We start from the raw sequence: 21,504 nt of genomic DNA, 5'->3' as shown, positions 1-21,504 counted from the left end.
AGGGTTAGCCTTCCTGACCGGACTAGGGCCCAAGGGGGTTGCCTTTGGTGTGCTATCAGCGGTCCTTGAGGCTGCAGCTGCATAGGAACTAGTAGTGCTTTTGTTGGTCAACTGGGTGGTCTTTTTGGAGTTTTGTTGTGTGGTGAGGAGGGCTAGTTGCTCAGCGAGAATGTCAAGCTTTTCGCTGATTGCGCTAGCTTGGAAATCAAACACCGGTGTAGGGCCTAGTGGTGGGTTCAGCAACAGCGCCACCGCTCTTGTGGAGCTTGCTAGGGCAGATGCCGGTTTACAGAAGAGTTGTCTTTTGGACTTCTCCATCTTGTGTTGGTCAAAGGTTGCGTTGATCAAGACGAGGAGATCTGCTGCTGATTCAGTGTTGATTGTCACTTTCTTGCCAATCCGTCCTTTGGCTGGTAGTTGTATAATGTCGTGGGCAACTGCTACCAACTTTGCCAACATGACGGTTAGGGATTGGTTGTCTTCGTTGCATGGGATCAGGCGTGTCATCCTCTTGGATCGAGGTGTCCCGGTTACGTTTTGGATGTGTTCCTGCGCTGTGAGGCCTGGTGTGCTTGCTCGAGCTCTCTTCCTGGAGTACTTGACAAGCAGCGGGACTTTGTTTTGTTTTGGTGTGACACCTAGCGTGTCTGACATGATTTTGATCTGTGGTAGTCCTTGGTCCAAGCCCTTGAGGAATGCCACGATCACGTCGCTGTTATGGGAAGACGTGTTTGGATCTGTCCAATTGTCCACCATGTTGTTGTTGTGGTTGTCCTTGACCATTTGACCTGTGTAGGTTGTCTTGGGGGGCATTTGACGCGAGTCCTTAAGGAGAAAAGTTATTTGAGGGAGGGGAAAAAAGTTACACTACAAGAAACATGACATTTTCTGGGCAGAAAATTAAATTATCTGTATACAAAAATCTGGAAAGGTCAGAAACAGAGCAAAAAATATGAAAAAATATGCATCCTGTTCCTTGGTTTGAGATCTCCAATCTGCATATTTTTTTGTATTTTTGGGGTTCATATTGGTGAGTGTACTAACAATAAACCCTCATAATCATCACATTACCACCTGTAACAGATGCTGGAATTTGGCTGATCAGTGCTGAGAGAAAATTTTGATTACTACAAAACCCCATAACTTTGTCAATTATGGCTCAAAACACTTGATTTTGAGTGCATCGGAAAGCTGGTATTTGCTTGAAGATAGTTCATAAATGAAGCAAATACGTGGCAGGCCTGCAAAGAAAGATATCCCCAATGAAATTGAATTTCACATATCATCAAATAGAATGTCAGTCATTCGGATTACACATTTTGTGTCACAACAAAAGTTGTAATTCAGGAATTCAGCTTTCTATAAAATACCTGATCAGCCATGGAGTACAATTGGCATAGACTTTATTGTAAAGTTGCCTATCTCTTCAGGTTGTGATTCCATACTTGTTATAACTGATCATTTTTCAAAAGGGGCTCACTTCATTCCTTGTAAGGAATTGATGTTGGAACCTCAGTTGGCTGCTCTTTTTGTGTCTCAATTTTTTTGCTATCATGGTTATCCGGACAAGATTGTCTCAGATTGTGGTTCTACTTTTGTCTCTGCATTTTGGACAGCTGTTCAAAGGCAATTACGTATTCAACCTGCACCATCAATGGCTTTCCATCCGCAGACAAATGGTCAGACTGAACAAACAAATCAAACACTAGAGTCCTATTTAAGGCATTTCATCAGCTATAGACAGGATGACTGGGTTGATCTTTTACCAATGGCGGAATTTTGTTTCAATAATACTACTTCTTCTTCTACCAATTTGACTCCTTTCTTTGCTTGGCAAGGTTTTCATCCAAGAGCTAACAGTTCTACAGAGTTTTCCAGAGTACCGCATGCTGATAAATTTGTTGAACAGTTAGAGGCTACACAACTGAATCTTTTAATTTTGTTAAAACAGGCAAAGCAAGCTCAGGCAGAAGCATATAATAAACATCAAAGACCTGCTCCAACTTATTCTGTAGGAAATCTAGTTTGGTTATCAAGACAAAACATTACTACGGCAAGGCCGTCTTCCAAATTAGATTTCAAGAAAATCAGGCCGTTTCCAGTGGTAGAGATGATAGGTTGGAATGCAGTCAAATTAGATTTGGGAAGTGCTTATTCAAGGCTTCATCCAGTGTTCAATATTTCTCTCATTTCCCCATATGTTTCACCTTCTGTAGGAGGCAGGCCAGATACAATCCAAATACAAGAAAAACCAATTTTGAAGTCACATGATTGGAGACATGTCTCAGGCATTTTAGACTATAGGAAGAGGGGAAGAGCGCAGCCAGAATACCTTTTGCAATGGTTAGGAAGACCTGTGTCAGATGATACTTGGGTTTCTTTACCAGATATTTCTTCAGATCTTGATTTATTTCTTTTAAATTTTCATGCCAAATACACGCAATATCAAGTACCACCTTTGTTGTTAGATTCACGTTTTTCTATGGGAAATTTCTTAGGGTAGACGGTGATTATTATTGTAACAATTTCAAATTATGTAAAAAGAATTATAAAATACTTTTCAAATATGTATAAAGATAAAACTAGACTACGGATTAAGATAGAGAAATTAGATTGTTGAGAAACAAGTCGTTAGAAACAAATTGGAATTATGTTGTTAAGGAAAAGATGTTGGATATCAGAATATGTATATATAGTGTAAAGTTTAGGGCTGTGACCCGGACCTGTGAACTCGTGGCCGGCCCCAGGGCCGGATTTGGCCTCGGGTAAATCCAAGGACCTTGAAAAAACTCACATGGCCAAGCAGGGCATGCCCTGAAAGCCTGGCCACGGGGCCAAGCAGAGCTAGGCTCACTTGTAGGGGCGAGAGAGTCAGAGACTCAAAGTTAAACAGGGGATAAACTTCTGACATTTCCAAAATACTAAATACTTGTATGAGCGCTTAATCTGTTGAAGACCAGGATTACAAGATAAAACAAATTTGAGAGGCTACTTGGATAGATAACAAAATTAAACAGCATTGAGCGCCTCATGAGATAATAAGAAACTTTGCCTTTACTATAAATTCTAACATATTTATTCAGGAGCCTACTTATTGATCAAAAAGAAAACAAACAGCTACTTTGTTAATTATAATAATACCTTATTCCAGCTTTTGAGACAGACTTGGGCCTCAAGATTAATAGGAGTGAAAGAAGCTCTGTGATTGCTCATAACTCTCAATGTGTTAGAAAAGGAGCTCTCAGAAGGCGCACTTGTGGCAGGTACCGCAAGCATTGCCTTTGCCATTTGAGCAAGGTTTCGCCAGTGACGTTTGTGAGTTTGCCAATAGACAAGAGGGTTGCATACCTCATCCTCTTGAGGTGCGGTGAGATACTCATTGACCTCGTGCTCAATGGGAACCGTCTTGCAATGTTTAATGAAATGTTGAGGACGATCAACGGTCAAGGTTTCTTGAGCTTTGACAATTTCAATGTCGGGGTCGTAAGCTGGTCTGAATCTGCTGGTGTGATCAGTGAAATATTGAATTAAATCTTCAAGCCCTCAACCGAGGGATCCCATAGTCTGAGCTTTGAGGGCCAAAAGTCCAAGACGGGGATTGAGAATTGCTGAGCATATGTAGACTGCCTTCTTCTGGGCAGCCTCCTGGTATTGAATAATTTTCTTGACCATAGGCATGATCACAGCTTTGAGCTCCTGGCATTTTGAATCAACCCAGGCCTAGTAGAGATCAAAGTTGCATTAGTAATTTATAAAAGAAATAAATGAAAAGAAAAAGTCTTGAAAAACTTACTTTTTCAAGACGCAGCAGCAAGAGGTGATAAAAATTGGACTAGGTTTTCAACCAAAGTCCACTCATCGTGATTGGGTTTGAAGGGCTCAAGTGTGGGGTTACAATTGAACTGATACTCTAAGAAAACTCTAAGGTGAATGAATCTTGCGAGTGAAGCGTGGGTTGACAACCATCAAGTTGAAACCTCATGAACTAAGCCTACTTTCTGTTCCAGAACAGCACAACTCGCAATTGCATTGTCAAGTGAGGTTTTCAACTGACTACTATGCTTGATTTTCTTGTTAAAGCCACAGATTTGAGTAAGTGCACTTCCAACCTCAGAAGTGGAGGTTGGTTTGATAAACAGAGGAACTGAGGAATGACTTTGGGGTATGGCAGGGTCAAGAGCGTTCATTGGTAGAGAATGAGATGGATCCTTTTGATCAAAAACAGAAAGTCCAGCCTTTGCCACAAGGTTGATGGCATGGGCAACACACCCATGTAGATTTTGGGAAGCGTCAAACTGGGGAATTGAGGTTGCAAGGGCTTGACCCATAGTGGTGTTGTTTGATGTGTTATTGGCAGTAATGCAATACAATCGCTTGGAGAGGTGAAAAGAGTCAAGGATTTGCTTGAGAAGTGAAGCCAAGTTAGAGCCAGTGTGAGGGCCTTTGAACGGCTTCAAAGCCAGAGTAATACCGCGGAGCTGATAGTTGTCAGAGATCCAGTGTGCCGTCACACCAAGCATCGCAAGGTTGGTGGGAGATTTCCATCTGTCACATGTGATACTCACATGGCCGATGGAAGAGAGGAGGTTCATGATGGCAGATTATTTGGCTTGGAAAGTGTCCAATATGCCATCTGATATGGCAGTGCGTTTTGATAATACAGCTAATCCGCGGGGTTGATCATGTTTATGATCTCACAGAACTCCTGACCGTTGACAAAGGAGACTGGTACCTCTCGGTTGACAACGAGGCGGATCAAGGCATCCTTTAGGTTGGCTCTATTGAGAGGTCTGACCTGAAGGAAGTAGAATAAGAAAAAAACAAATCAAAAAATGGGAAACATGAGAAATAAAAAGAAAGGATCACTTAAGAAAGAGAAATGACAACTTGAAAAAGAAAAATGAAAAGTGAAAATTTACTTACTTGAACAGCTTCACCATTGATATAGAAGGCCGAAACAGTGGGTTGATTGGTTTGAACAGGAGGTTTGATATGATGTGCTCGGGAGAGATGTCGGCTCATCAATTTGGTGCTGCCGTTCTTGTCAACAGCCAGAGGTTTGTTGCATATGGCAGTCGGCATCTTGGAGATGTTAGTCGTAGAGTCAATGAAACCCTCTTGGGCTTGGCAGACATTCTTGAGGACGCCGTTGACTTCTTCAGTGACGAAGCACTGCCACACCCAAGATGAACGGGCGGTGGTAGTGGTATCAGAGGTGATTTTGGAGATTGAATCGGATGGAGCTAAGCTTGATGTTGATGTCATTGAGCGCTGTAATGTTGGAGCAGCAGATGACCTGGTCACGGGGTTTAGCATGTGATTAGTAATATAAGGTTGTGAATAGATAATCTGCAATATTGGGAAAATCATGAGATTCCTCAGAAAAACCGTGATTCAGGCTTTTAAGAGGTTGGCTACCCGGATCGGGCAGCTATGTTAGGTTTGAGTGCCACAGGGTGCGTACCAGAGAAAAGCTACATACCGTTGTAAGCCGTTATATATATATATATATACTCCGCATCAAACACTAACTTTGAACCCAGCTTTTGACAGGCATCCATGATGCTAAAACCAAAGAGGTTGTTGATTGTGCAGTGCCATTGATCAAAAATATGGTGCAACGGGTAGGCCACTAGATCTACTTCTACCCCATTGTAGAAGTCGAGCTCTCAATAATTTCTCCATTGTCACACCACAGGTTGCCGTTAGATGTGGTATTGCCGGTGAGAAGGCTGAACCCAAAGCCGTGTGGGCAGCCACCGATTTACCCACTCGTGCATGTATTGCTTATCTCGTAAGTCTTTTTTTTAAATACGTTTCTGTACTACTCTTGCTCATGCTTGGTTGTCTGGCTCAGCGTCAAGAAGCAGCGCGGCTGGTGCTCAAAGGTTGTCAAGGATGCAAATCAATATGGGCCGCAGTGGATAAACAACTCTCTCAGTTGCGATTGAGGCGGGACAAGGACTATACTACGGCGTAAGCCGAAACATATGGATATGTTTGTGTTGGCCCAATGCTTTTGTATGCTGACATTCATTCCATCGCAGCTTCTACCAAATCATTTATGACAAAGATAAAGTATTATTCCCAGGGGAAGTTTGGTTCAAAACCCTGAAAGCGCGCAAACCCAAAGTTAAGTTGGACATGCCTTCCGACGAGGCAATCATGGCGCAGATTCCTCGAGGGGCGGGCAATGGAGGGACACCTCCATCCAACCTCAATCCACAACCCAATTAAAAAAACAAAACCATTGAGCATATTAGAAATCAACTTTTATTATGTCATATTCACACATATATTATTATTAGTACAAGATGTTTGGCTGGAAATGTGTGCTGCTGCGTTATTTAGCTTGATGAAATGAAATGTGTGATTGAATTGTGCAATACCTGTTCCTGCGATGTGAGAAGAGCTGAGCTAGTGAGCTGGTGATCTGGTCTGAGCTACCCGGCCCACCCAAGTCCCCCCATCCAATATCCGTAACCTGGATTGCCTCGGGGAAGCAAGCCCGATGCGCAAATACCCCGTGCAGGGGTCTCCGCCCCACACCCAGCTGACCGTCTGAGGGCAGGCTGCAGCAGGCCTGCAGCTGGGTCATGGGCTCCTGCACGCGCCTGCTGGGCTCGCCCGCAGGCGGTCAGGAGCCGGCTGCCTGTCTTGGGGCGATTTGCAGATCGCCAGCAGGCGCTAACTAGGCCAGCTGCAGGCGGCCTGAGCTGGCGCCTGGCAGTCGCCTTCCGTGAGGCCCACATGGAGAAAGCCTGCCCCTCTGCAAAGGTTGGCCGTCTCCCGCCGGCCTGGCCAGCCCGTCTGTAGACGGCGAGACACCTCTGTGGTGTAAACAGTGTGATCTAAAATGTTTTCCTTATCTAGTTGTTGGCAACTGGTTATTAACGTATGGGAATGTGAATGTAATTCGGGCGGTACATTCTGAGTGTAATAATACTAACGGGTCGGATTCTTTGTTTGTCTTATAGCACCACAGCTTATGATGTCATAGCTGTTTACTGCCTTATCGAATTTCATTGATATCCATTCCCATAGTGTTTACTTTCGTATTCTCCGTCAATTATCTTTCCTCTTTGGTTATTTTTCAAGCCCACCCTCCCTTTCAGTCCCTGTTTTATTTTTATTGCTTTTTTCATTGTTGATAAAAGAAGAAGAAGAAAGAGTAGTAGCAGTATATATTGTTTTTGAAAAATAGGTGTCAAGTTCTCTATTTTTTTGAGTCTTATATTTTTTATATGTACTGCTGAGTTCTTCTTCTTTCAGAAGTTTTGTTATTGTCAGTTTTATTGTTATGTTTCATCTTTTTTGTGTGTGTAGCTGTGTTTTTTTTCTCAGAAGTCATGTTATCATTAGTGTGTGTTAGGACCGCTAGCCTCCCCGTAGGGTGTGCTTTATATTTCTTTTTAGCAATTTATTCACCCTCGGCAATCTGCCTTGGGTTTCGCCCAAACCAATGCCTGCTTTAGTATTTTTTAATACTAAGTTTTGTGAGTTTAATACGTTCACATTTCGAATTATTAACATATTTTTGTCTCCTTTTAAATCTGAGTAAAACCTCGATTAAGAGTTATGCTCTTCGAGATCCTAGACCAAGGCCCTTCTTACACCTGGCCATGGCTTCGGATTCTCTGTTGCTGTGAAGCCCCTTTCAGTTCGCCGTTCTTATCTCCAGACTCCAGGTGATGATATCATTGCAAGATTTGACACGATTTCAAATTACAACATACCAAGGCTTTTGCTGTGATCTTAAAATTGAGAATCACAACTTGACATGGATACATTGATCGATGAAGCTAGTCACGTGAATTGAAAACTTTCTACATGATGAAATTCTCTTGGCACTTCTTCTTGGCACTCTCACTGAGATTGTACTCTTTGGATCCTCAAGATGGATCAAGGTTCTCTGGTTGGTTCTTCCAATTTTTGTGTAAAAGGATGAAAGTGATGAGGATTATGATTGATTTGGATGAATGTTTCGAAGGACAAGAAGGTCAGGATGAAAATGATGAGTTGATGTGCTGGTAATCATGAGTCGTAGGAATATGATACACAAGTGATTCTTGGTTGTCTTTGTTCATTTTGAAATAGATTAACGTTTGAAAAAGATGACTTGAATGAGAAGTGTGGCAGTGTCGAGATAGATAGTGATAATAGAGAAGAAACTAGTTTGGTTGATAAGGTGTTATCAGTCTGGTCGAAAGGGAAAAAAGATATAAAACTCTCGACTCATCAAATCGAACCACTTTTAAGATTTCTTTTGATTTCTTAAGATCGAGATCATTTTGATTATTTAGATTAAACACACAGACAAAAGGTCTGATCCATCTATCAAGAACTCTGATGATATTTTGAAGCAAGCTCTGGAATTAGAAAATAAATCAATAAAAGGTAGGTTTGTAAATTCACTGGATATTTTGTTAGGGTGGATTTGATTGGAAAACTAATTTTTAATTTTCTATCCTTCACAACTGATCAGAAACCAGCCGCGATCTACTACTTCCCAATCAACCAGCCAATCAAAATCACAATCAACACTCAGCACTCAATCTCTCAGCTTTTCTCAATCAGAATACATATTTAAAAGATAATCTTACCAATCTAAACAAACCAACTTCATCCCAATCAACTCATTCAGCTTATCAACATTCCAAATCATCTAATCATCACTAAAACCGATCCATCTGTTTCTCCAAACTTCAAGAATGTCACAACGTAAGTCAGATTCATCCATTTCGATTTCTTGGTTTTGAAAACTGAATCCTGGTTACTTATTTTGAATTGATGCTTTATAGAAAAACCTTCGCTTCGTATTCATTCAGTTGATAATGAAACTACTCCATTAATTCAAGATCTCGAATCTAGTAGACCTGATCATAACAGATCTGATAGTGGTTATGCTCTTCATGTTTGTGATTTCTTTCTTTAAATAAATCAGTTTCTACTTTTTGCAATTTCTTTTAGCAGCTTTCAGTTTTGTTTCATTCTATATTTCAAAGTTCAAGTCAGAAGAGTTGATGATCAGTACATATTGATATGAAACCTTTTCTTGAAAGGTGAATCATATCATATCAAAACATCTTTCTTCATGACCTTGAAAGACTTTAATCGTTTTTCCATTTCTTTTGGATCGATCGAGTTCAATCGGCTAATCAGAAACCCTCGATCGACTTTCCTTTTCTAACTCTCTCTCTCCCCATCACTTTCAGATTCCAAACTCATTTCATCCCCCTTCACCTTCCTCATCCCCTGGCGACGCTCGCAAGCTCTTCTTTGGCGTGAGCATCTCAATATCCTATCAGTTTGATTTCCAGCTTCAAATTCGATCAACTTTCACAAGCCATATTCTTGTCCTCTTCAAAACTATCATCCGTCTTTCCTCTTTGATTCCTTCCTTGACCACACCATCAATTTGATCAACACACTGACTTGACTCTTGTTTTATCCTTCCAGCCTAGCACACCAACCAATGCAGAATCCTTTAAACACTTTTTCTTCTCATCTTACCTCAACTTACTCCTTGTGGCTGTCCCCTTATCTTTTTTATCTCATTTCTTAAAATGGGGTTCAACATCCGATTTTATCATCTCTTTCATCGCTATCATCCCTCTGGCAAGCTTATTGGGTGATGCAACCGAACAAGTAGCTCTCAAAGTGGGCTCAACCCTTGGTGGTTTAATGAACGCTACCTTTGGAAACGCAGTTGAAGCAATTGTCAGTCTGATCATCTCAATCACTTCAGCACTTACAAGGCTCTGAAACCGTTTTGTTTTTTCGAAAAACTACAGGTTGGAATCGTAGCCCTACAACAAAACCAATTAAGAATCGTTCAAACTTCAATGTTAGGATCAATCTTATCCAACATTTTATTAGTCTTAGGTTGTTCATTCATCGGGGCTGGTTTCAAATTCAAAGAATCTCGTTTCCAAGCAACTGCCGCACAAGCTTCAGCCTCCTTGATGTTATTAGCTTGTATTGCTCTCGTCATCCCTGCTGCTTACTACACCACTACTGTTGATCGCTTAACGGGTCCTGGAAAAGATCTTACGGCTACTTTGCCTCATGATGCTGCCCAGCATGGCCTCTTGGTCATTTCTCGCGGAACATCGGTTGTAAGTTGTGCTCTTATTCTTCAAACCTAACTTTAACTGACCTTGCTGGTTTTCCTCTTTCAGCTATTATTGGCCATGTACATACTTTACTTGTATTTCCAGCTCAAGACACACACATATCTTTACCAAGAAGAAGCATCAGACGGTCCTGAAGAAGAAGCTACTATGAACCTCAAATCTGCTTCAGCAGCTTTAGTCTTAGTGACCGTCATCACAGCTTTCTGTGCTGAATATTTAGTGGATTCGATTGATGAATTTGCTACGAGTGCTGGAATTCCAAAAGCGTTTATTGGTTTGATCTTATTACCTATTGTGGGAAATGCAGCGGAACATGCTACTAGTGTTTGGATGGCCATGAAAGGTAAAATGGAACTTGCTATTGGTGTGGCTGTTGGTAGTAGTATCGTAAGCCTTTGGGTTTCGTTTCTTGATTATCTTGGTCTCTTGTTGATGGATTCATTTTGTTTCCTTCTTTAGCAAATCGCTGTTGGTGTGATTCCTATTATGGTCATCATTGGATGGATCACTGGAAAACCTTTAACAGTCTGTTTTGTTTCTCTTCTGATCTTTGTTTTATCATTTCTTCATAAACTGATTCTCTTCTTGGAATTCATGATCTTCATCATGATGATTAGCTTTACTTTGAGAACTTTGAAACGATCTGTTTAGTTTTCTCTGTCTTATTGACTACACTTTTAATTCAAGATGGTAAAAGTAATTATATGGAAGGTGCAATGTTAGTTTCACTTTATGTGATTATTGCTTTAGCATTCTGGGTTTCTTGAATCGATTTTTCTTTTTTTTTTCCTTTTTCGATGATTTCTTTTTCTGTTTTTACACAATCTTTTTTTCTTTTTTTTTTCTCTTCTTTTTACTGGTTGGCTTTCTTTTTTCTTCTGTTGTGTTTTAGTTGTATACTTTTTGTGTTGTGTTTTTTTTTTCAATGGGTTTTGTATAAGTGTGGATTTTTTTTTTGATTGAAGATTATCATTCAATTTAAACACAATACAAGATTTTTTTTTTCTTTAAAGCAGACTTTTTTGGGCCGGAAGGGGGGTTTCTTTATGATGGAATGAGTTTTGACTTTTTTTGCTTTTTTGTTTGTAATCAATATTATCAATACAATGAAATCATCAGATTGGACAATAAGAAGAAGATCAAGACTTGAATTTAATAAAAGATGAAACAAACCAAGTTAGAATGATTATCTTTGATTTGAAGTGTCAAGAATCGAGTTGAATGAAATCTTATACAATCAAAAAAGAAGTCAAACCAATTACGATTGAAGAAATCTATAGAAATTCATCAAAAGATTCTCTTTTACTGAATCAGCAAAATACATGGCCCGTTGCCAGATTTGAACTAGCGACCTCGGCATGAATCAAGATGATACAAGTGCCGCGCAATAACGACTATGCTAAACGGGCTTGTAGAGTTGCAAGAAAATTAACTGCAGATTCAGTTTTCATTCGATCAACTTTTTTAATCAGTCATCGCAATTGAAGTGCATTTGTCACAGTCATAGGTTTCGAGAAGGTAGAGTGAAAGGTTATATCTAATAAGTTTGTAAACTGAACACTTGGTTTTTTCCTTTTTGTTTGATCATATGTATTTTTCTTGTTTAAGTTTAAAAAAGAATATTTAAACCGATTGATAAAATTGAAATTTCTTTACAAGATAAAAGAATGTTGTGTTGTATAGGAAAGAGAGAAACAAAGAGAAAGAGATAAAGATGAAGAGAAAAAAAAAACTCAAAAGAGAAAAAAAAAGGGTATTGATATAAGATAGAATGTTAAGATTTTAACCAATCTGTTTGTCTTTTTAATCTTTTCTCTAACTTTTGTTCTTTAAATTTAATTAATTCTTGTGTAGATAATTTACTTGGGAATTTATTTTGATGATCTTTTGATGTACCTGTTAGTTTACCATTAGATTTTTCGAGACTTTTTTTGCATAGAATCAAAAAAAAAATCAAAGAGAAGAGAAGAGAAGAAAAGGGAAGAGAAGAGAAGAAAGATAAAGACATCAGTTTTGAAAAGACCCATGAAGTCAAAAAAAAAAGAGAAGAGAAGAGATTTTCGAGAAAAAAAGACATTACCTTTTTTCCCAACCTTCTACATCGAAATAAGCTTTAGCTTGAGTTCTAGATCTTTCGATTTCAGTAAACCGATTTCCATTTGGTAAATCAGTAGAAGATTGAAATTGACCAGTTCTAGAATTAAACTGAGCTTTAAAGCTTAATGAACGATTCTCATTTAATGATAAACTTGAATCTAAGTAAGCTAATTCTGGATGAATTCCATTTAATGATGAAGAAGTGTTGATTTGAATTGAAGAATTGGTGGTCAAAGTTGTGCTTTCGAATGGGTTTTGCCATGTGCTTTCTCCTGTTTTGGTGTTTACATAATAATAAGCTGTTTGTCTATTTAAACAACGGGGTGGGTTTTTGGCGTCAGTGTTGTTTGTGGTGATGGGTTGAACAATAAGGATGATCAAGGTTCTTATTACTTACTGGTAATCATAAATGGCTTGCCAATCTCCATTTGCGAAAACAGCCGTTGAAGCAGACGGATCAACTGTTTGATGGTCTTGTTCAGAGGTATTACCTTTTGAACTTGAACGATTTTCTTCAGTGGAATCATCCACTGTTTCTTCAGTGGAATCATCCACTGAGATTTCTTTTCCTTTTCCTTTTCCTTTGACGATTTTTGTTTTTTGCTCTTCCTCTTCCTCTTTGTCATCTTCTTCTCCCTGATCTTTTTCATCATCGGTTTCACTTGCTTTAACTTTTGCTTCTTTTTCTTCTTCTTGAGTTAATTTATCATTTGGTTTTTCATTTTCATCAAGTTGATTGATTGGTCGATTTAGTTCAATTGAATCTGTTTTGTTCAAATCATTTGATTGGTCTATGTTGGATCGTTTACTCAGATTGGTTTCAACTTCATCTTCATTAGAATTTCTTGATCTTTTATTGTTCATGATTTCGTTTGGTTAGACTTGAAGTTTTGATTGGGTTTCAATATTATAGATTTCTTGATTCTTGATTGTGGATTGTTGTTCTAAGGTCAGTTTTATCAATCTAGATCTGCGCTTGAACTGAGGCACATAATCATTTGGCCCGAGTCCGTGTTTGAGGTCTGATATTTCAGGACTTGCTCCGGTACCGAGCCGGTCTCATTGTGGTCATATCAAGGTCCAGCTCTCAACTTGCTCCAGTCCAGAGTCAGGACCTTTTTTTTTAGCCAAAACAGTCACCAATTTCAATCTTACATATATGTAAGCACAGCCATTCTGATATCACTTCTTGCAAGCTTTCAAAAACTTAAAAAATAAATCACATTCAGAAACCCAAGTTTCTACCAAATAAAACTTCATCTTTAGCTGTACTATTGCATACAATCCTTCTTGTCTTTCAGTAAGACAGTATTTACAAATTAACTTTTTCTTATGAGATTTATGTAGATCACATTGATCAAAACTAACAGTATGCTCAGTAGAAGTGATAAGATCTACACCTTCAAGTTCTTTGACTAAAATTCCATTTAAATCCTTGAGGATTATTCTTTAAAGCTATCTAGCCATTTCATCAAGACCATAGATGCTCATTATTATTCTCAATGTCTGGCCCAAGCACTTAAAATCACACCTCAGAAGTGGTTTCTTTTTGCTCATTTGTATATTTTTGATTGGGTATGTATTCTGGGCTGAAAATCTTTTACCCAGCTGTATTTCAAGTGTCTGAATGGAAGATAAAAAAAACTCACTAGTACTGATTTGATTTCTTTCACCTTTAGCAGATGCATCTAACAGTTTCAACTCCCCAACTGATGATATAATGCATTTGATTTATGCTTTAAAACTAGTTTCACATTCATAATCCAATCAAGATAAACAGTCTTGATGAAATCCTACTGAAATTCTAGTGTATTTAAAGATGATGTCTAGCAAAATTCATCCATTGCAATCACATTCTGCCACCACCTTGAGCTTGATTCTCCACCCTCACTACAATTCCAAATAACCTGCAGCTTTTTTCCCTCAAAGCCAACCAACTGCATCCTGGACTTTGAAATCCATTTCAATTCTTTCTCCTGTTGATTTCATCCTTTGATCCAAATCTATGGGCTCTGCTTAATTCTGTTGAAGCTCTATAGACATCTAAAAGCAGAAGTTACATAAGTTGATAATCTTTCATATTTTGCTTTAAAGATGAAGTGCACTGCCACAGTCATTTTGAATTTTTGAAATTAGTTTTCTTTATCCTATTGAATTATCAATACAAATACCAAACGGATTTTCATGATAAAGTAAAAAGAACATATTAAAAAGACCTAAACCCTCACGTCTATGAAAAAAAAGAAAAAATGACCGCATTATAAAAAAAAGGACTTATGATGTAAAAGATCTATGATATTGAACACCTACTTATCACTTTGATAAATCTTCTCAAACAATGACAGAGAGAAAACTTATAAGATCAGAATTGAAAATAAATGAAAAAAGTTTATTTCGTGATCATTTATTCTTCTGAATCTAGATTAGTTTCTCTATCATTTAATGAACTTATGATTACTTCTAAAACTTGTTGTTGTCGTTTTAAAATGATTGGATCTTTTGTTAAACAAAAAGTTGGTACTCCTAGCTAGAAGATATAAAACCATATTGCATAAAAAATTCAATTTGGGTTGAAATATTTATCGATCATTCGAATATTAATCATTTGTAGGGGGAAATAAATAAGAGATATATGGATTAGTATTTGATCAGTTTTCGTTTCAAAAATGACGAATCTAATTTTGTCAAAAAGTAAATGAGATTGAGGTAAAAAAAGTGGGAAATGTGCGAAAACTAAAAAAGATCACTGACGTTTTGTAAAGTAAGTTGTTGTTGAGATTTCAAACTATCCCATCTCATTAAAGCTGATTGATCGAATTTTTCTAACTCGATTTTCATATTATCCTCACATCGCTGTGAATGTAAAATGCCATATTAAGAATCAATCTTGTTACGAACAAATTGAGAAAAAGCTTACTCGGATTTCTATTGCAGATTTTCTGATTGTAAACATGAAATAAATATCATGAGATGTCAGTATGAAATTGAAAATCGTAAAGAGAATTGTTTTCAAAGTTACAAAAAGACATATTGAGGTGAAAGAAGAGAGGTGGTCGTGTAAATGAGAAACGGACGAAGAAAAAGGAAAACTTACCCAGATGAATCAGCATGTTTGATAGTACGCTCATTTTCATTTTTTAATCGATTACGTTCATCTAGTAATCTTAATTCAAATTCTTCTTGTTTTTCTTTGATCTAAAATCATCATCAACGATTCAAAGAGAGACAAAGACAGACGAAAAAAAAGGGAAAAAAAACTCTCGAAAAGAATTAAATTAAAATTAAAATCTTTAATGTATTTGTTTTTTTGGAAAAAAAGTGGTTTTTTGGACAAATTTATAGAATTTGAATTTAAATAAACTTACATCTTGAAATGCATCTAAAAATGATTCAGTTTCAATCAATTTTGTCAAAATAGGTAACGCTTGAGAGAATTTCAATTGGGTTAAATCTTTTGACATCGGAGAAGATGAAGATGAAGTAAGATTTGAAGCTTTATTAGTATTTTCATGATCTGATTTATTTTGATCAATGACCAAGGGTGGTGGTGAATGTTCGAAATTGGAAGTCAAAGGATCAGGTGAGAATGAAGTAGATTGAATTGGATCTTGATCATTTCCTGATAAAGAAAGATGGGAAGAATGCGATTGAATCGGATTTTGATGAGTATACGAGAGATCAGGTGTATCTTCTCTTGGAGTTGTCGGAGTTAATGGCGGAGAAAGTAGTTTAGGTTTCTTCGGATATGGCATCAAGCTGGATGAGTCTTGATTGAAATCATCCCTAGATCTACTAAGTGAAGATCTCGCAGACAAAGGTGTAGTCGGATTCGATTGGAACTGATGATGATCTTGATAGTATTGGGAACGTGAAACCGGTTGTAAAGCATTGATTAAATTAAAGATATCATTAGTTGAAGAGCTTGAAGAAGATGGTAAAGGTGGAGAGAACCCCGGATTGACAGGTGATGATAAATTACTAAGTAAAGCTGAAAGAGAAGTTGAGGTGGTGGTGGTTGACGACGATGATGATGAATTAGTTTGATATTGATATTGATGAGTAGTAGGATGATTATAATTTGAATGATAACTTTGATTATAAGCTGATTGTTGATAAAATTGAGAATTGATATCGGCAGATTGAATTGGCATCGGAGTTGGTATTTGAGCTGGCATTGACATTGGCATTGACATCGTGATTTGATTTGAGGTTGGAATTGTTGGGGAAGTTAAAGATTGTAATAAGTTTTGCAATTCACCTAGATCTAAATTCACACTTGGTTCCATTCTTCATATGATATGTGTTGAGATATCGATGTCCTTAATCGTTCGATTGATATGCTATTCACTTCATCGATCGTTTGATATCCTTTCCAGTTTCTTATTTGAGCTGACTGGTGGTGGTGGTGGTGACCAGCTTGTTGACCATAAACGATCGAGTTCAAGTTTTATAAAATTTTGAATTTCAAGTTCAACAAATTTGGTTTTGGTTTCATTACATTCGGTAGGTCACGTGACTTGTCGTCTTCGCGTCACCAGCATGATCGGACTCGTGCTCAGGGTCAACTTCCACCATTTGGCTAGAGCTCACTCTCCTTTGGTAAACATGGGTTTGTTGTGGAAGTTTGTGACATCAATTAAATATGAGGATAACATTCAACACACCACGTATACATAAACCTGCCCACATAACTGAAAACAAATAAAATCAGAAGTTATACCATTTTTGAATTCTGATTGAGTCCCTCAACTTGTACCTTCTTGAAGCTCTCTAGAGCCTGACGTTCCAAGGGCGGCTTCAATGCGTCACAAAACCATCATCTTACACTTTTCTAGATGATGTGGCACTCAATGTGTCAAGAGTTCCTTCATGTGCTGATTTATATCTTGATAAGATGTATGTCACATATTTGTGAGACAAACAGAACAAGACACAAGTCTTGACCTGATTGCAAAACATTCCTACAGATCCAAGTGGGTCCAAGGAAGACTTCAATGTGCCATCTTGACAAGTTTTATATTTCATATCTCTGAAAGAACCAGAACAAGACACATGTTTTGATCTGATTACACAATCTTCAAGCAATCTTAGTACAAGTTTTTCACCTACAAAAATAAAATACTATGAAAGTCCTTTGAATCACAACTGTCTGATCCGATAATCCTTGTGCTTTTTACAAAAATGAACAAAACAAATTTCAACATCTACCTGGTAGCTCTCTTTGGAATTTTTCATCAATATCTCTGCAGCCCATCTCCTAGTCTTCAATACATAAATAAGATCAATGATGGTGATGTTCAAGACTTGGGGTCCAACTTTTTCCTTGGACCAACTGATCAGCACTTCCCTATTCCTTCTGAGAAAGCAGAGTTCCTGGGAAAGAAACAATCCCAAAGCAGCAAGAATATAGGAATTCAATTGGCCTCATGTTTTGCAGCCAGAAATCCTCCACCAGGGTTTGAAAGTCCAAAGTTGAAAGTAGGGATCAGTAACTCTGATTACTCAAGCCTCAAGGACCAGGATTTGATTTATAACAGGCTAGCTCACAACAATGTTCATACAGAATCAAGAGTTCAGTCAGAACATGGTGGGTTTCATGCATCTTCCTCTCATTATAGTGAGAACAACTGGACCCCACATCACATAACACAAAAGGGCTTGGGTGGACCTGCAATTACTGAATCCAAGGGATTCCAAAAAGCTGTCCAGCCACCAAAGTCCCCTAATTCTGGGTTTGGGCAAGTTTTATGCAATCATAAAGGATATGATATGAGTGAAGAGAAAAGAAAAGAATCTAATTTGGGTGCTTCAAGTGCTATGTACAAGCAATGGGATGACAATGCAAGACTTAACAACATGTTATCCCTTGAAGGTTTGAAGATGAAGGATGATACAAAGGTCATATACACACCAAAGATACAACATGGCCCTCATCATCCTGGAAGCTTCCAACTTGGCCCACAGAATATGTTAGGAATGACTAAAGCTCCTGTAGGAAACCAACAAGGCATGGAGCTATCAGTACCTCTGTCATATCCTGTTTCCAGAGAGGGTCAATTGAGACATATCACACCGGATATTGAATTTGATTTAAATCAAGGGCATACTTCTCATTACATCCCTGTACAACTATCAAGAAGCCAAGTGAGTCCTCATCAAAAACAATTGTTGCATTACCTTTTCATTGATTATTCCCCTTTTTCTGTCTATATGAATAAGACGAGTTCTTGGACACATCATGATTGTCAAGCTTCGAATACTTTGGGTAATCACATTTGGAAAACACCTCAAAGTCAGCCTTCTGGGACAAATCCTCATGAATATCATTCATTTGAGCCCCCAAAAATTGTTCCTTATGCACCATTTGTGGCTTTGGAGAATGGCCCAAATGGTTCTTTGAAAGGTGTGATTTATAATTAATCATGTGACTCACTTTGAAGTTCTTCTATGTTTACTGAGCCACATCTATAATTCTCCTACTTCCTCAATAGGCTGGAATCACCAGCATGAGATGTATGATCATGGACTGAAAATTAGTGAGTGTTATTTTGGAAATTCTTTTTTGCATAGACTGATCATTTGGCTTCTGAAATTGCTAAAAACCACCTCTGTCAAGCTCTGGAATTGTTTGAAGAAATCATTTCTGACCCTTATATGGAAAATCCCTTCCAAGACAACTGGGAGGGTATTTACAACTTCTTTGCTGTATTACACCAAAGGTTAACACAAATCATAAGAAAAGGAAATTGGAATTATTGGGGAATGACAGCTGATTTCAAAGCTTTTGTTGTCTATGCTGTGAAAGTACCAGAAACATTTTCTCAAGTGAAGTCTCAGTTATTAGCATGGAAGCTACAAAGAAAACCAGGAAGTTTTCTACACAATGCAAGTGAATTTGCACTGGAATGGATTGACAGTCAAGATCATCTTGAACGGAATAATGGAATATATCCCACAAGACAACTCAAAAAGAAAATCATTAAATCAAAAGGGCTTTGGAAGAATGGGAGTGCTTCTGAAAAGGGTATGTCAGAATGATCCACTACTAGATTCACTTCAACTTCAAATCAATTTTCTGTCTGAATGTGAATTTATCATGTTTCAAATACACATCAATTTATGTAGGGCCTGAAGCGGAGGGTTATGATTCAAGCTTGAGGCGCTGGGAAATGGCATTGAACAGATGTAAGAGAAAGAACCTCCTGTTTATCAAACCAAACTTTGGTTAAGAATGTTTTATGTTGATATCAATATGGCTTCCTACTTTTCAATACAAAACAACACATTTACATGGTTATTGTTCTATAGCCTTGAAATTCTGGAGAGAATTTACTGCGGAACAAAAACCAAGTAGACAACACAATTTTTTTGGTCTCACACGCGATCTCCAGAAGACACAAGTGCAAATTGACAAAAAGATAAAAGACAGGAGCAGAAAATATGATGATTGGTACTTCCCAGGGGAGCTAGCAGATTATGTAGCTTTTGCTGCAAGGAAAGAAGATATATCACCTGTTGTTAAAGTAGATTTAAAACGTTGGATGTCATTGAGTGGTGATGGGAATCCCATCTCAAGTATGTGTGAATATGCACTCTCATGGCTTGAGAGACAGGAAGTATTTGCCCACAAGAACTACAAAAAACCTGGTTCAAATATTGACACAAGCACTTGCAATACTATCAAAGACATGCACCACTCAGATAGTTTGTTTCTGTCTTCAATATTCCTAACATCTTGATCCTGGTTGAATGTGGTGTTTTTGAATACTGATGTCTTACCTTCTTCTTGTAAATTTCATAGGTCTTCTTCAATACACACATTTGAAGGAGTTGGACTACAGAAAAAGGTTGAATACTGGTCAGTATACCAAAGTTCAAATCATGTTCTTATACTTGAAGTTAGATTTGATGGGTGATTGATTGTTACCAAAAAAAATTGCACCCATACACAGCATTGAATTACTGGGAAGATATTTTGCACATGCCTTGGCAAGTTCAACAAAATAAAATCAAACATGAAAATTTTGCCTTAAATTCCTTTGTACAGACAGACCATGATTTGCATAAGAGATTTTCACAGAACATCAGAGACAAAATTGACAATGATTACATGGACAAAGTATTTGCAACTTATGTAGCTTCTGCTTTTAAATGTCCAAAAGTCTTCAACCGAATCAAGGAGAGCCTAGAGTCCTGGATGAAATTAACTGACAAAGGAAGTGCAATGCAGTTCAAAGCTCAGGTTGCAGCTAGCTGGCTTCAAGAGAAACAAGCTGGAGTTGTTGCGGGATCACCTTGAGGATGGAGAAGGAAGTTTCACTTCAAGGCTATTGTAAAATGGCATTGACATGGATGCATATTCATTGAAGTCATATTTCAATCTACTGATTGGTTAATTTGTAGATAAAGTTTTGATTATAGGATTGATTGGGGCTCATGATCTTTATAGTATTGAAAATGTGAAACCAGTTCATATGAAGTTTACAAAATTTGAAATTGAAATTTTAACATAATTTTCATTGCTTTCATTACATGTTCAATGTCACACAGCATATCTTATAACACATTGCCCTGCATTACCCATCTTTGATTCAAACTCTGCGTGCTCATCACAAACATTACACAGCCTCCTACCAAAGAGAAGCCCTTTCCCTGTCATTTCTTGTAGGCATAGGGTTAGAGCAGAGACCAGTGAGGGATCTCTTTGGGGGTTTACTACAAGGTACTAGATATATTGCAGTATAAGGGAACAGCTATGCGAGACACGTGGGTTGGAGATACAATGGTGTCCCTGTGACATGTCTACACAGGTGTCACTGATCCAGGCTTGTTACATTACCCCCCCTTTCAATGCCCAAGCCCCCTCTTTGTGGGTCTAAATTCTTTCTGTGGGAGGAGTGCAAAGGAACCTAGTGGTGAAAAATGCCTACCTTTCACTTTCTCTGTTTCCTCTGATGTCTTGTTGCTGCGTGTGAGTGTGATGAGTTGAATTTTTCCACTCTAGCAGTTCTTGAGGTTCTTCTCTGTCCCCACAAATTATGAGTTCAGCTGAAACATTTCCATGCTGCTAGATACATACTTACACCTGTGGTGTGCCTATCATTGACTGTGCAGCCAATAAAGCAGCCAATAAAGCAGAGTACATTTTCATTGAATGCGGACCTGATGCTCACTGCTAAATTTCTTGAGATCATCTAGATCAAAATTTTGAGCTCATTTTTCCGCCGCATAAGTCATCAGTAAGTCTTGCATCTGTTTGGACATGTTCATA

General features: G+C 38.1%; 5 protein-coding genes across 5 annotated transcripts; 3 read left to right on the top strand and 2 right to left on the bottom strand.

Annotated features, from left to right (window-relative positions):
• Nucleotides 1–5,612: 5,612 nt before the first annotated feature.
• MELLADRAFT_107650 (uncharacterized protein) lies at nt 5,613–6,237 on the top strand (the record flags this gene model as incomplete). The annotated part of the gene is made up of 4 exons (XM_007411294.1): nt 5,613–5,624; nt 5,699–5,794; nt 5,858–5,976; nt 6,048–6,237. 4 exons carry the CDS (start codon nt 5,613–5,615, stop codon nt 6,235–6,237), a joined length of 417 nt encoding a protein of 138 aa, XP_007411356.1.
• Nucleotides 6,238–8,293: 2,056 nt separating this feature from the next.
• On the top strand, nt 8,294–11,262 carry MELLADRAFT_56421 (uncharacterized protein; the record flags this gene model as incomplete). The annotated part of the gene is made up of 8 exons (XM_007411295.1): nt 8,294–8,397; nt 8,486–8,721; nt 8,802–8,914; nt 9,460–9,720; nt 9,795–10,118; nt 10,182–10,523; nt 10,596–10,661; nt 10,754–11,262. The coding sequence occupies 7 exons, from the start codon at nt 8,712–8,714 to the stop codon at nt 10,901–10,903; spliced, it is 1,266 nt and encodes a 421-aa protein (XP_007411357.1).
• A 950-nt stretch (nt 11,263–12,212) lies between these two features.
• MELLADRAFT_64185 (uncharacterized protein) lies at nt 12,213–13,097 on the bottom strand (the record flags this gene model as incomplete). The annotated part of the gene is made up of 2 exons (XM_007411235.1): nt 12,213–12,540; nt 12,631–13,097. The coding sequence occupies 2 exons, from the start codon at nt 13,095–13,097 to the stop codon at nt 12,213–12,215; spliced, it is 795 nt and encodes a 264-aa protein (XP_007411297.1).
• Nucleotides 13,098–14,353: 1,256 nt separating this feature from the next.
• MELLADRAFT_72156 (uncharacterized protein) lies at nt 14,354–15,696 on the bottom strand (the record flags this gene model as incomplete). Its single annotated transcript, XM_007411234.1, has 5 exons — nt 14,354–14,760; nt 14,985–15,086; nt 15,151–15,172; nt 15,328–15,428; nt 15,599–15,696. Coding segments are annotated over 5 exons (446 nt in total), but the record flags the coding sequence as incomplete, so codon positions are not given.
• Nucleotides 15,697–17,414: 1,718 nt separating this feature from the next.
• Nucleotides 17,415–20,532, top strand: MELLADRAFT_64183 (uncharacterized protein; the record flags this gene model as incomplete). Its single annotated transcript, XM_007411296.1, has 7 exons — nt 17,415–18,636; nt 18,725–18,769; nt 18,850–19,257; nt 19,359–19,418; nt 19,542–19,808; nt 20,035–20,091; nt 20,186–20,532. 7 exons carry the CDS (start codon nt 17,415–17,417, stop codon nt 20,530–20,532), a joined length of 2,406 nt encoding a protein of 801 aa, XP_007411358.1.
• Nucleotides 20,533–21,504: the final 972 nt, after the last annotated feature.

Source organism: Melampsora larici-populina, assembly GCF_000204055.1.
Source record: "Melampsora larici-populina 98AG31 unplaced genomic scaffold MELLAscaffold_24, whole genome shotgun sequence".
In the NCBI taxonomy this organism is placed as follows: Eukaryota; Fungi; Basidiomycota; class Pucciniomycetes; order Pucciniales; family Melampsoraceae; genus Melampsora; species Melampsora laricis-populina.
Note: the sequence above shows the minus strand (reverse complement) of the source record. Positions and strands in the feature narration are given on the sequence as shown.